At 51.5% G+C, this 14,861-nt stretch overlaps 1 protein-coding gene across 1 annotated transcript; it reads right to left on the reverse strand.

Moving 5' to 3' along the window:
- Positions 1–5,717: 5,717 nt before the first annotated feature.
- PERM1 (PPARGC1 and ESRR induced regulator, muscle 1) lies at positions 5,718–13,933 on the reverse strand. The gene is made up of 3 exons (XM_027832294.3): positions 11,800–13,933; positions 8,576–8,692; positions 5,718–7,486 (listed from the first exon to the last, which is right to left on the reverse strand). Exons 1-3 carry the CDS (start codon positions 13,931–13,933, stop codon positions 7,407–7,409), a joined length of 2,331 nt encoding a protein of 776 aa, XP_027688095.2. The 3' UTR covers positions 5,718–7,406.
- Between the last annotated feature and the right edge of the window lie 928 nt (positions 13,934–14,861).

Raw genomic sequence — 14,861 nt, forward strand, 5'->3', positions numbered from 1 at the left:
CCCTAGAATTTTCCTCAGAGCACTCCCATCAGCGCCAGTCCAACAGTGCTCAGCTTAAAACTATTGACAGCACCATCATGTGAAGAGCAGAGAGCAATGTGGCAGGGGTTGGGAGCCGTGCAGAAGCCAAGCCCTTAGCTCTGGGGCAGGGCAGAGGGCAAATGGGTCATTCACTAGCAATGATTCAGCAAAACCAAAAGGCCCAGCTGCGCACTGGTGCCAAAGTTTTCCGATCTGGCCTCAGTTGATTGAGTTCACTCATTCATCACAAGGCCCCGAAACGGTGAATGGAGCCAGCAGCATCCACATTGCAGACTCAATCCCGGCCGCGGCTTAGTGTTATACCAATAAAATAAAAACCAGCAGGATCTTATTAAACGGGAAAAGGCAAAATGCCACATTTATTGTGAATACAGAAAGAATAATAGTAAGCAGTTAGTTATAGCTATAACATTCCATTCAATTTCATATTTATTCACACATTCATTCATACACACGCACAGGTTCTGTAAGGTTGTTATCATAGTTACCAGCCTTAGGGTTGCTCATGCCAAGCCACTGGCCAGGTGGCCTGGACATGAGGAGGGAGCAGGGCCTTGTCAGATGCTCATCTGATGCTCCTGGAAGTTGGTTCGCAGAATCAGACCCCAAAGTTCTCATTTTCTAGAGTCCATTTTTATAGGAATTTCTTCTTATGCCAGTCTATGGGAATTGCTTCATCAAGCTGTTGCTGAATCAATCAGCAGATGGCACATTCCTGACGGCTCCGTGCTGCCAGATGTTATCTTGTTCTTTGGTTCTCCCATTCTTGAGGCTGTTGGGTGGATTCCAGTCTGCCCTCTGGGGGTCCTCTGGTTATTTCCACTTGACGCCTCCTTCAGCCGATGGACACTGGATTCTTAGGCTGGCACCTCCCTGATCATTCAGTTATTATCCACACCAAGCATCCATCTACATACATGCTCTATCTCTATTTTAATCACAATTGTTAACAAAGCGAGATGAATACAACAAAAGGGCGGGGAGCCTCTGGGTGCTCTTTCTGTTGTTACAGAGTATTGCTTTGAGTCTCTCTCTGTGTAAGTAGTTGTTGTTACAAAGAATTGCTTTGAGAACAAACTCTGTTTTAGAATGTACTAACACAATTAGCAGCTTGCAATTTTCACACATAGAGGGAGAGAAACAGTACCAAAAACCAAGAGACCTTAATTAGTAATACCCTGGAATTTAAACTATGGGGAATCAAACTCATTTCTGAGTTTAATACAGAACTTCTTTAATATGATCCAACATTAGGACAGACCACAGCCACTGGAAGAAACACAGAGTAACCGAAAATCCTGCGCGGGTTGGAGGTTGGGTTAAGAACAACCAAACTCATATGGAAAAAATCAAAATCTTCCCTGCCAACCTTTTGCCCAGGTTTGGAACCCAACTTGGGCCAAACCTCCTTGGAGGTTTCCAAAAAGTTTATTACATTCAGGTTTCTGGCCGGGATCAAAAACATAGGTACCAGGAACCTCCCCTATTCTAGTGTGACCTCCTGCCCAGCTTTACAAACCTAAGCGGTTTGGAGAGTTCAGAGAAGCAGCCAGAGTTTAGGTGGTGGATTCAGACTAAAGCAGAATTCTCAACCTCTTGGAGATTTGCCCCACTTTAATAAGGTGATCGGTTGCGCGATCATTAATTTATTTAATGCAGACATCTGAATGGTGCCTGTCAGTGGGAGCGCTGTACATGGCTCACTGAGTCTTGTTCTTGCCCCTGGGGTGGAAAGGAGAACACTGATTCCCTTCAGATTTTGGTGATTTGGTTAAAAAAAAAAAAAACAAAACGGGATAATGAAAAGCCAAAAGAGGAGCTGTTAGAGGTTAGTCTTGCATTAATGATGCCTTCTATACAGCCAGCAGCGCAAACTGCTAAATCTCAAACACAGTGTTTTGGTTCTCCCTGCTCAGGCCCTCAAACACTAGATACTCTGTTTCCAGCGGAAGGAGCTGTCTGCCACTCCCCCTTCCCCACTTTGATTTTTTTTTTTAACCAGTGTAATTTACCATCTCCCAGGAAAGCCTTGGCTAATGAAATAGTTGGATTCCTCCAGCTGTCACCCCCATTACCCACCCACCATGCTGTGGTCTCTGTATTCCCACCTGCCACTGAAAATGGGCCGGGCGGTTAATGTGCTCTGGCTGGGTAAACAGTGAAACTGAACATATGCGAATGTCTGAACGCCCCTAGCGCCTGCAGCCTTACTGTTTGCTCAGGGGGGACGTGTCTGTACAACTACCCAGGCCTGGACACTGATGCTGTTGCAGACAGGAGAACCCAGGTAGCCCTGAGGAGCAGTGGTTGGCTGTATCCGTCGGAGAAGGAGGGCCTGGATCCCTGACTTGTGCCTCACATTATGGGGACTCATTGCCTCTGGTGCAGATTGTTGTGTGACTTGTCTCCAGCCCAGAGGTTTCCTAGGAGGGGTGTTTCTCTCGTTGTTCTCCTCACCCCGCGTGGAGTAGTGTTTGTTTTTAAAATGATTGTCGTTTAGGGGATGGCTACACTGTGATCTCAGAGCCTGGGGCAGCTCACTCAGGTTTGTGGGGCTCAGGCTGCGGGATGATAAAATGACATTTGGGCTCACCTGGAGCAGCCTGAGCATCTACACTGCAATTTTATACCCCTATAGCCTGATCCCCAGGAGCCCAAGTCAGCTGAGCCAGGCCAGCCGCGGGGCTTGTATTGCAGTGTAGAGGTACCCTATGTGTCACGGAGTGTCCCGCTGATCAGAAGAGTCTTTGGGGCACAATAAACAGAAGCCCCAGTTTGTGTGTCTGTAACACAGACAAAGAGCATGTGGGGTTTTGTCCCCTAGTCATCGGTTCACACTTGCGGTTTACGAGTCTACTCCTGCTTCCACCGACTAGCTCTGCAGTGCTAAAATCATGAGATTCTCCTGCTTGTGGAAAAGCTCGTGGGTTTGAGGCCTGCTGTTGGCTCAAGCCAGACTGGTTATCTCGCTGTACCATATGTTTATTTAGCTCATAATGTTCTGCAGAGACCAGCTTACTTCTGGGTTGGATTTAATTCAAACTAGACCCTATAATTGTGCAGAACTGGACGCCACGTTCTACTGCAGTACTGGAGAGCAACGCCCTGCCCAAAGCACCGCAAACGGGCCCGTGGTACTTGATGATGAATTGAGACCAGTGGCTACTCTGAGCCAGAACTATGCAATGGACTTCCTCCCCTCCCCCTCATTCCCGAAATCCCTTCATTGGCTCTTTGGGAAGGGATAAAACCGGAGCAGGACTGGGAAGAGAACCCCTCCGCCGGGCCCCGATGGCAGTAGGAGTTGGAGGTTGAAGAAGTGCCTCTCTTGATCAAGCCCCAATAGTGAGTGTTCTCCAAGCTGTGCCGGGAGAAGTGATTGTAAAAAACCTTTGTCATTAAGTCATCTATTTTAGCCCTCAATGGCCAGTTCCCTTCAGCACCCCTGTAACAGTGGCAGTGCCTTGAAACGTGTGTGCTAGGCGGCTGTATGACTGGTTGATCGTTTGTTAGGCACATACCCATTAAATGGTGTGTGTGAACCACGTGGAAATTTTGCAGGGACGTATAAATAGACAGACCCGAGAATTAAGGTAAATGAAATAGAAAATATATTGGAAGCTTCCAACACATTATTCAGCCAAAAATGGTCTGAGATTTATTTCATATGTACAACTAATATACTTCATCTATATACAGCGTGTACCCACCACGGTCTCCTTTTACTGCTAAGAGCTCACTATATAGCTGTACTCTCTTATCTTTAATAGGGCATGGTTTTAAAGACAGGGCCTCAAATCCCCCCCATAAGTAACATTAACACTCCATTATAGTCCGTATTACCAGGGCATAGCTAAACATCTCTTACTTCATAAGGCAGATTCAGGAACCAGCGCCAAAGGCTTATGAGCATTTCATGGCTTAGTTATTTCCCACAGATGGAAGGGGTGGTCAGGAGTTTGGGGTGGGGGACTGGCTGGACCGCGTGCTCCCTGCTGATGCTCTGCAGCCTTTGGGGGCTTGATAGCTGCAGGTCACCAGTGATGAGCATGGTAGCTATCCTGAGCTATGTCCCTTGTGGGTTTTTGACCATGTCCTTGCCATTTGACACCATCTGATATTTGAGAAAGTCTCTGGCAAGGAGCTCAAGGGTGCTGGAACAATGTTTATAGTGGGGGTGCTGAGAGCCATTGAACCAAACTGTAAACCCTGGATATAATGGAAACCACTTCAAGCCAGGGGGTGCGGTAGCACCCCTGCCCCCCTAGTTCCAGCACCTATGTAGAAGGTAGGGCTGGGATGGTGCGAGTGACAAGAGGTCTGTGTGCTTTGATGGCTGGAATTATAGAATCATAGAATATCAGGGTTGGAAGAGACCTCAGGAGGTCATCTAGTCCAACCCCCTGGACCAATCCCCAATTTTTGCCCCAGATCCCTAAACGGCTCCCTCAAGGATTGAGCTCACAACCCTGGGTTTAGCAGGCCAATGCTCAAACCACTGAGCTATCCCTCCCCCCCATCATCACAGATGAACAAAAATTGATTAGATCGCCTAGGCCAGGCCCAAAAAAGAGAGGGAACGGCACGCTGGGATTGCGGTGCTCTGGCAGAGCTGTCTGGCAGAGCCTCCCACTGTGCCTGTTTGTACTATGCCACCGATAATTTGCAGCCGAGTAGACAGAAAACGCGTAAAGGATGGGGGTAAGATGGAAGACTGATTGAGTGGTGAAGTTAGCAAAGGCTACCAATCCCAGCCTATCTGGTGAAGGCATCAATGACAAGGGGACTGGGTTTTCTAAGGCAACCCAGGGTTCAGGGTGTGTTATGTCTGTGTCTGAACCACACAGGAGATGAGTCGGCTACATCTCCCACCGGGGAGACACAGGGCTGTAGCCCAGTGTGCAGCAGTGCAGGCCTGGAGCTGTAGACGTTCTGCGTTCATGCCTTTATAGGGATCAAGATGTTAGGCGTTATCCACAATGTAACAACCAACACCAGCAAAAAAAGAAGTCTAAAACAGAATCAAAGTCTAAATCTCAGGGACAATTTAGCAGCTTGACATTAGCTGCAGTACCTCCTCTGGGGCACAGGAGGGCGCTCTGAGATTAAGGCAGAGGGTCCCTTGTGGCACAATTGCAGAGGTGTTATAGGGCGACTAACCCTTAACACAAGACTCCTAAGCTTCGCCCCTTTCGGTCCTGGATCTCAGGCACCTTTGTCCTCTCTCCTCCTTCCCTGGATGTTCAGTGCCCCCAGCCCAGCTTACTTTCCGAGGACACTTTTCACACCTGCCCACGGCTCCTCCAGCAGCAAACAGCACAGTCGCTAGCCCCGCTGGGGAAACAAGTCTGTGAACGTTGCCACCCAACGGCATTCCAGTGTGTTGTTGCCATCTTCCAGCCAGGTCTAGGGTTGCCAACCCTCCAGGGTTGTCCTGGACTCTCCAGGAATTAAAGATTCACCTTTAATTAAAAGATTATGTCGCGGGATGAAACCTCCAGGAATACGTCCAACCAAAATTGGCAGCCTTAGCGAGGTCTCGTACCTACCAACCAGCCTGTTCTCTCACGTGGTCACATCTTCTCCAAAGCCCCTTTCTGTGCCCCTCCCACACTCATTTCAAACCGCCCCCCCCCCCCAACACCATAAAGCAGAAGTCCCACCGAGGGGCTTAGTACCTGTGGTCGCAGTATCTGAATACAGTCTGGTCCATAGTCATTCGGTATTTTCCCTTTTGCCAGCCTCTGCATCCCCCATCAGAGCCTTTTAGGTCTCTCCTCATTTGTAATCTCCCCTACCCCAGCCCCTTTATATACTCTGACCTTGAAGCCCTCAATCCATCCAGCCCAGAAGGGTTAAACCAGCCCCCTTTCAGGACCCCTCAGTGCTACTGCATAGCCGGTCAGAGGAGTCGTTTATTGAATGATGCCAAGCGGTACCTCCCCCGTAGGAGCAGAGTGCATCATACCTGCGTGGTCCTCCCCACCCCAGTGCACTGAACCTGAGGCCTCTGGCACAGCAAAGCAGGGCACTGACTCCAGAAATCCTACTGCAGCCTCATTGAAATGCACCATTGGCATAAACACAATGACTTTGAGCACTGACATCCAAGAGGATGAACTCCCTTGACGTGATCCAAGCCATGAAAGTCTGAACTTTTGCTAAACAAGCCACAGCCTAGGGTCACCTGGATACATTCCCAGTTTCACTGCTTCTCTACCGATCGGCTGGGGCTAAGCAGCCAGCCTGAAAGCTGCCAATGTGGAGATATTTAGCTGGGGAGAGTTGATTGTTCCTCAAACCCGCTCCCTTCCTTCCAGAAAGCCTCCCCATTGCTAGCTGAGACCACTGGACACCAGAAGACTGAGGAGTTGCCCCGGTTCCTTTTGCTTTGTGGCTCCCCACTATCAAAAGTCTCCTGTGCCACAGCCATCAACTTCCAGCTGACAGGGACAAAATGGATACAATTCCCCTTGGAACACACAACAACGCATGCAACTACCTTAGGGTGACCAGATGTCCTGATTTTATAGGGACAGTCCCGATTTTTGGGTCTTTTTCTTATATAGGCTCCAATTACCCCCCACCTCCTGTCCCGATTTTTCACACTTGCTGTCTGGTCACCCTAAGCTATCTAGCTATCCATAGGAGAAGGCGTAGCAAAGTGAAACAGCTGAACTTAGAGGAGAGAGAGAAAATCTCTACACTACAGGGACTAGACCAGCATAGGTGCTAGAATTAGAGGCCGGTGGGGTGCTTCAGCACCCCCTGGCTTGAAGTGGTTTCCATTATATCCAGGGTTTACAGTTTGGTTCAATGGCTCTCAGCACCCCCACTATACAAATTGTTCCAGCCCCCCTGTATACCAGCATAACCCTGTAGTGTAGACAGCCTACACTGACAGAACGCTACCTCCCCGAATGATGGCAGCTATGCTGACTGAAGCATTCTTCTGTTGAGCTGTTGCTACACTGGGGCTAATCTGGCATAGCTACGTCGGTCAGGCGCGTGGATTTTTCATTCCCCCCCACCCCCCCGATTGCCGTCGCTATGTTGACTGAGGCAGAGGCAGAGAGCAGAATCGAACCAGCATGCACTGGGCCTAATTCCACCCCGTGCAACAAAATGCAAATAATGCCTATAACAAACAGATTACATGTCAGATTTCATTGCAAAGGTGCTGCTTTCTCGCACCCTGCTCCTTGCCAGGATTCTGCAGCCTGGATTCCAGAACCATGTCTCCACTGGACCCATTGGCAAACAGTCATTTTATTGCCAAAGGGCAAGGTGCAGTGAGCGTCGTCTCCTGGACTCTTCCTCGCAGGCCCACGGGACGTGTCTCTGGCTGGGCCATGTGGGAGTGTCTAGGTTCCGTGTCGTCCTTCTATGGCCTGCCGTCTGAAGTACCGGATGGCAGAGAGGGTGCCGACATTTGCCAGTAACACTGGAAAAGACCCCAACACATTTCCAAAATGAAGCTGTAGGATTATTCCAAAGCCCTGGTTTCAGGTCTAGTCTGAGCAAACAGTTTTCTGGAGCAGAGTTTCAGAACACGAGTCTCTGCATATGATTGCCTTTTTGCTGCAGAGCAACCATGGGTTGTTCATGCTGGTGTCTCTCCTTGTCACAGCTAATGAACAATTTCTCTGCACAAGTATGGCACGTTTCATCTCCGGATTGCAGAGCCCATTGCAAAAATGAATGAATTTAGCCTCACAAACCCCCTTTAACATAGATAATATCATCACACCCACTTCCCAGATGGGGAAACTGAGGAACAGAACAGCGCGGTCACTCCCCCAATGGACACAGGTGTTGTGTTGGCCCCACTGCACGGGGTGAATTTCAACCCTAGTGAGTTAGTGGCAGAGGTTGGCATGGAACCCCAGGACGCCTGATTTCTCACCCTCTGCTCTAACCACCTGGCGGAAATGTTTCCAGCTAATTAACCCTTTGGGGTCTTGTGTCCAGTTCCACCTCTCTGTGCCAGCAGACCATAGCAGCGTCCATCCCTTCCAACGCCAGATTTTCCTGGGAGCTCGGCATGCCCAGGCTAGCTTGGGAGGCAGATGTTTCCCCATGCATGCTTTGGCACCTTAGGGAACACTGAAGAGGTTAAGCAAAAAGACATGATAGGATGTGGTGATATTGTCATTGTCCGGATACAGGACAGGATTAGTCAGAACTAAAGGAATTCTCCTCCTGCTTCAAACTATAATTAAAGTCAGCAGCAGCTACGCTGGAGTAAAAGCAGTGAGAGATAGGAATCAGGCCCTTCCTGGGTGAGAGAGAATGTTAGAAGCAGTTGGGGACGGACAGAACATTTCAGAAAGCAGGAAGCGGCCCTTCTACAGTGGAGAGAGATTCTGCTCCAACCTGTCCGCTCTGCCTAGCGTGAGGATGTAACCTGTTGGTTACCCTTCCGACATTATCTAAAGCTAAATCCCCCCCCAACACCCGCAAATCCCCCATGCATCTCCCCCTCCCCTTTATGGAAAGCGCTTCTCCTCTCCCGCACGGCCATCCTACATACCAGTCTTCCATGCATCCGGAGCCTGCAGATCTGACGTCTTCACGGCCCAGGAGGCAAAGGCAACAAAGACGAGGCACATGTCCTCCTGCGTGAGAGCTAGGGGAAGGTGGGGCCTTTCTGCGGGAAGAACAACCTGAAGCTAAGGGTCAAGTGGTACTAATAATACTCCTGTTACATCGGTCATTTCAGCCGTTAGTCTTTCTGGTGTATTTAAGCCTTACAGTCATTGTCTTTTTCACCAAGCCCCTGCTAAGTTTTTCAAAAGGAAGAGAGAAAGAATCTTTTTGCAATGTTGGACAGCGTTCCTCTCCCTGTGGGGTCGGCCACGATCCCCTTCTTCTTATAATTTTTGGAGAACCTGGGTCCATTTCTGGAAAACACGTCCCCCTAATCTTTTCATTCTACCCAGTTTTAAATAGTTCACCCGGTTTTCAGACTTTGTGGCCAAGCAGGAGCTTAAGAGTTTGAAAGTAGCTTTTAATTTGTGTAGAGAAGGGATTTGCCACTGTGCTAACTGGGAACCTAGCAGGTCTATCTAGCTAAGTTATCTAGCTCCATTTACCGGGGGATATGAGCATCTCAAAGTCTTTAATGGATTTATCCTCACAACACCCCTCTGAGTTTAGGAAGTGTCATTATACCCATTTTACAGCCGGGGAACTAAGGCACAGGGAGACTAAGTGTATGTCTACACCACACACTAAGCCCAGGCTCTGATGCCAGTGGGAACCCATGGCCCCCTTCTCTCCACACACATCAGTCTTGGTTCAGGGAGCGCACAGGATGCTGCTTTTGGGGGCGGGGGGCAGAGCCTGAGACCTGCTGTGACTCAGGCCTGTTGTGTTGCAGGGTGAACACAGCTCAGAGTACACACCTGAGTCAGAAGGTCTGTGTAGTGCGGTCTGGATGCGTTAGTGCCACTGTGAGACCTGGCTCCAGCAAGTGCAAATGCAATTTTACACTGCAGTGTTGGCTTAGAAACACTGAGTCTGGGTCCCAAGGCCCTGGGTTGACAATGCAGTGTAGATGTACCTTAAGTGACTTGCCCAAGGTCACACAAGAAGTCTGTGGCAGAGCAGGGGACTGAACCCAGGTCTCCTGAGTTGCACGCTAGTACCCTAACCACCAGGCAAGCTTTCCTCTTGGGAAGAGGGTGGTCCAGCAGCACCACTGGTGTGGGGCGTCAGGGGAGACCTGGCTGTGCTGTGTGACCCACAGTGCGGTGGTTTCCCGACCTGTACAACAGGGTTCATGAGAAGTACCCATCCTTTTAAAGTGCTTTGAGATCCATGGATGAAAAGCAACATGGAAGAGAACTGAGCATGATTATTAGTTCTATGAGAAGCCTCCGCTCCCCCTGCACCCCATCATGGCCATTCGGAGCCTCAGGGCTGCTCTCCAGGGCTTATGGCAGACACCGCTTGGGATCTCTTACTCTGTTGGCTTCCCCATGTTAGCAACCTTCGAGGCATGTTGCAAGAGGGTTGGTTTGTTTGCTTGTTTGATCAGGTTTTTAATTAAAGCCAGTTTTATTAATTAGTTACCACCAAGGCAAAGGGTCTTTTCTCCGGGCAGATAAAGAGCAGAGCTTTGCTGAGTCACCCATGGGGAGGGCTCAAGACGTATTTGTTTGTTTTTAATATTAACGGGGAGGCACCATGGCTTTAAGCACAGTGTAAACTTTTAAATAAATACGGTGGCTGTCCTAATGGGTCAGATTTCCTCTCCTCCTATTCCCAGCCTCTCTCTAAAGCCTCTCTCGCCTACTCACAGTCATAAGCAACGCCTGAGTAACCTTTAGCGGCTCCAGCGGGTGCTTATTAAATTAGCCCTGGGTCTAATGTTCTCCTCGTCTGTTTCTTCACGGCTAAGTGTGGGAAGGTCCCAGTTTGCCTTTCTCTCCTGCCAACATTGCCGAGCCGGTGTGCCTGGGCTGTGACAGGCACAATCATCACGCTATCTTGGTACAGACAGCTTTCCTGGCCATTGACCCCTCAATCAGAAATCCAGCCTCAAGCTTCCCCAGTTTACCGTCGCGTATTGGCACGCAGCAAAGGCGGATTCTGCACTCTGTTGGGCCCTGTCCACAGTTGGGTTGAAACACACTTGTTGCTAGCAGAGTTCTAGCTTGGTTTCCCTGACTAGTGTGGAGAAGGACAGATCAGTTGTCACCAGTCTTTACACATAGTCTTCCTTCCTGTTCTTAGTGTGCGAGCAAGTTTTTAGTCTTGGAAAAAATGCTTGTGGTGGTGTTAGTTCGGGTTGCATACAGTTCTGTGTACAGGGAGCCAGGAGAGTTTGCTTTTCTCTCTGCTCTGGGCTCTGACTAGAGTCAGTTCTGGAGGGATGGTTGCCCCCGGGGAGCTGGGCACGGGTGGTGGGCTGACGGGATTGCCTGCATACTGTTTGTGACCACCTCTGCTCCAGGACTGGTGGATGTGCATTAAAAAAGCAAGTTACACAGAGCATATCCCCAAACTCCATGTCACTGAGTTCTCCTTCCCTGGAAAGCTGACTTGCAAGATGCTAACAACTGCTATTGCTCAGCAGAGGAATGCGTTAGTAGTGGGAGAACGGGCAACGTCCTCAAGCAGTTTGGGATCAGCTCCCAAACAGCCCTGCCAAAGTCCAAGGCTGATTGGGCAGCGAGGGAACATGGTTAACGCATGACTTGGGTCTCACTATGCATGACCAAGCTATGGCTTAACCATGCCGAGGGATTCCTGGGTTGCAAGCGTATCCGCCAGCACGTTTGACGATGGGACCACGGGCTAATGAAGGGGATGGAACCGTGCGATTAGCATGATTCACAGAGCAAAGAACAAGAGGGACAGTGGCACTATCTCTGGGCAGCAGCATCAGGAACTTCAGTGTGTTGGTGCCAGGGTGTGGAGGGCTGGTTCTGGGCACTGGAGAAACTAGTGTAGCTTGTAGCATTGGGGAATTCAGTGCCGTGCTGGGAGCTACAGGCAAACAGAAAACCCAGCGCTGGGTCTGGGCTGTAGCCACAGAGCAGCGTAGAGGCTGCAGACGGGGTTTGGGGCAGAGGCACTGGGTAGTTCAGGGCCTGGGGAATCCAGCAGTGGTTCTGGGCTGTAGCCCTGAGGACACTATGGCTTCAGTTTCCTATGTAATCAGCGAGCCTGTTTCTAAAAGGGAGCACCACATTTTTAAACACTGGGGCAGCGAGAAGGGACCAGCCAAGGCCAGGAACAAACGTTTACCTGCTCGTGCAGGGGCCATTCCTAAATCCTCTGGCTTCAGCTGGATTCTCCCATGAGGTGTCAGCTGGAGAAGGGGGAGCCTCTTTATGGAACCTCGTGGTACCGGGACCCCGCGGTTGTGGGGATTGTGTCTGACCAGGTGCATTGACTTTTGCAGGAGGGATTTCAAAGCCACCAGGGCTTTTCTTGCCTCCAAGGCAGGCATGCTCAGGAAGATCCCCCTCCAGCTCTTTCTGCCTCTTACTCCATCCGTAAAGAAATGTTCATAAACCTCGGGGATGGAGATAACACTGCCGGGCTCTCCAGCTGGGCTTGACCCCAGGTCCTCCTGGCTTTCGCCCGGTGATGAAGTTTGCTCCAAGCTGCTGATCCTGTCTGGCTCCACAAAGGTGTCTTTGTGGCCTCCTCCCCCACTTCCTTCAGGTTCGTTAAAGAAATATTCGTACATCTCAGGCCCGTACATTTCAGGCACCTCCTGCTCCTTCTCGCAGGGAGACATGGGTGTTTTCTCCACCCCACCCAGGGCTTTCATCTCCCCCTCCTGCTCTTGGGCGTCACAGAAAAAACAGTCATCCATCTCCAGCGAGGTCAGGGTGGGTCTGGCCCCCTCCTGAGAGTCCTCAGCTGCTGAATGATGATGAAACATCCCTCCTAGGAGCCCAGATCTCTGCCTTCCCTGGGCTCCATCTTCAGCATCCCCTCCAAATGCCACCGTGCTTCCAAAACGCAGGGGTTTCCCAGGGGTGCTTTTGCACTCCTCTCTCTGTGACGGAGTGGGTTTGCTGCTCTGATTCAACGACATGTTCTCATGGGTCCCTAAATCAGTTGCTTGCTTTGGCCTTGCACGACTGGTCTTCACTTCCCCTGGGAAGGGCTGCACTGCAGGGCCTTTCACCCCCTTGCTCCTGGGAGCGCTGACGGCCTGACCCCCTAGTGCCAACCCTCGCCCCTCATCCCCGAGCATGCTGCAGGTGGCATGAGCTTCATTCTCACCCTCCAGCCCCCCAAGAGCTGGTTTGGCCACTCTTCCCTCCCCTTTGCTCTCTCGCAGTAGAGAAGAGGGGGTTAAAAACCCCATCGCTGGAGTCGAGCATTCCCGTGCCACAGCCCCGTGCGACAGTGTCCCCGCGGCTGTGGGCATTCCCTGGTGCTCATGGCTCTCTCCCCGGTGTACAGGCCCTCTGGGCTGCACGACATCCGGAGAGTCGTCAGGGGAGCCCGGAGCAGTCAAGGCTGGACCTAGACCCAAACGCTCCCCTGGATTCTTCCCAGCAGGCCGGCTCTCCCCTGGTATTCTGCAACACGGTGGCTGCAGGGGCTCTGCAGATGGATTCTGGGAAATGTCACTGTTTGGGTCTGGCAGCCCAGGCTCTAGGCAGAGAGACCAGTTTGCCTTTTCCCCCGCTGGCCTCTCCATCCCCCCTGAAGCAGCCAGCGCTGGGGAGCTCACATCCGCTGCATGAACTGGCCTTTCAGACTCTGTCTTCTCTGGACTGCCTTGTAGATGCTCCCCTGGTAATTCCCTTTTCTGTGGAGCTCCTTCTGGCAGGTAACCGTGGGGTACTACGGCCAGACCCGCTCCTCCCTGTACGGCAAACGGGGAGGCCACTGCACGTTCTGTGGCCTGGCCCACTTCCTTGCGGGGGCTGTCCTGGGCCTGGAGAGGCTTCTCCGTGGCATGGCTAGCTGGGTTGGCAGAGCTGGCCCCTGAGAAACAAGGCAGCTTCCTGTCCTGGGCGCTGGGCATCAGCGGAGTCTGCTGGGGGGATCCGGGTGTGTCGCTCTCACGCAGAAACCTGCTGCCTGAGCCCAGATCCATTTGGTCCTCGCTGCCCGACAGACCCTCATCCGGGGCCAGGTGCCCAGGCATAGGCCGGGGAGGGGAGGTCTCTCCGGGGACCCAATGTGGAGGGAGGTGTCCTGGGCCAGGAGCTGGCGTGCTGCCTGCCCTCTCTGTGATCAGCCTGGCTGGGCGGGGGCTGCCGGCCTCGCCGTCCCCTTGCTCAAGGTCACTGAAGCCCGGCTCGTCCGCCGTGGCCAGGGCAGCCGGGATTAAGTTGCATTCTTCAGAAGCCGAGTAAAACTCTGCCCAGTCCCTGTCATTCAGCTGGATGCTGTACTGGAAATTCTCCATCTCTGCAGTGGCAAAGCAAGGGGGGGGGTCAGTGAGGACAAGGGCCCTGGGGAGGGGCACCCAGGTACCCACCGAGATGAGACCACCGTGCCACTCGAGCCTTTTATCTTCAATTAACCCTTTCCCCTCTGGTTCCTTCACTGCCATCCCCATTCTCTTGCGGTTGAAACCAATGGGTTGCGAGAACAGATCTTGGCCTATCCATCAGCCTGGCAGGGGCCTCCTCCCCGAAGGCACCTTTGTACATGCAGGAGCATGACAGGGGGCATCACTCCTAGACACATCTAATACCTATGGCAGCCAGGCAGCAGTTAAATAGTGGAGACGATCCTCAGCTTTAACACGCGTGAGCCTTAGCGCCTTCTGCGGTGAGCTAGGATCAAATGATCTTAAATGCCATGTAGCTCCAGTTTGGGATTTTCTAATCTCGTCTGCATTAGCGTAAGGGGGCACCCTGGGGAGTTCATAGAGCAACTGCCAGAAGCCAGAGGGGCACAGACGAATTTCTGTGCATCTAGGGTGTGGCGGATTCTTACACTGTCTGGCCCATTGCTGAGTGGATTTCAGTGGATCTAAAGTCCTTTCAGGTGCAGACTCCTCTGTGGATTGCACCTGCTCTTTCAATGCACGCCTTTCGCCACACGTTTTATCCCTTCTTTATAAGTTGCCTGGACCTCCTTGACCAAGATCCTTGGCTGGGGTAACAGCTCCATTGACTTCAGTTTACACCAGCTGAGGATTTGGCCTCTTGCGCCTCCCCAGAGGCATGACGAGGGGCAACCATGCCACATAAACTCATTCAAGCAGCGGAGGGTTTGCAAAGCCACAGCTGCCTGGGCCCATTTCCTGGGGACAGCTTTTCCCCCGAAGCGGTGGGGAAGCGAGCCGGGTGTCAGAGAGCAGCGAGACACAGCCAGCGTGCAGAGCA

Source organism: Chelonia mydas, chromosome 18, assembly GCF_015237465.2.
Source record: "Chelonia mydas isolate rCheMyd1 chromosome 18, rCheMyd1.pri.v2, whole genome shotgun sequence".
NCBI lineage: Eukaryota > Metazoa > Chordata > Testudines > Cheloniidae > Chelonia > Chelonia mydas.

Bases quoted from the DNA above. Each gene is read 5' to 3' on its own strand.
- PERM1 (XM_027832294.3), bottom strand. From the start codon at position 13,933: ATGGAGAATTTCCAGTACAGCATCCAGCTGAATGACAGGGACTGGGCA. The intron at 8,693-11,799 runs GTAAACGTTTGT...TTCTTCCCGCAG, and splicing joins AATGGCCCCTGCACGAGCAG to AAAGGCCCCACCTTCCCCTA. The intron at 7,487-8,575 runs GTATGTAGGATG...GGTCTTTTCCAG, and splicing joins TCCGGATGCATGGAAGACTG to TGTTACTGGCAAATGTCGGC.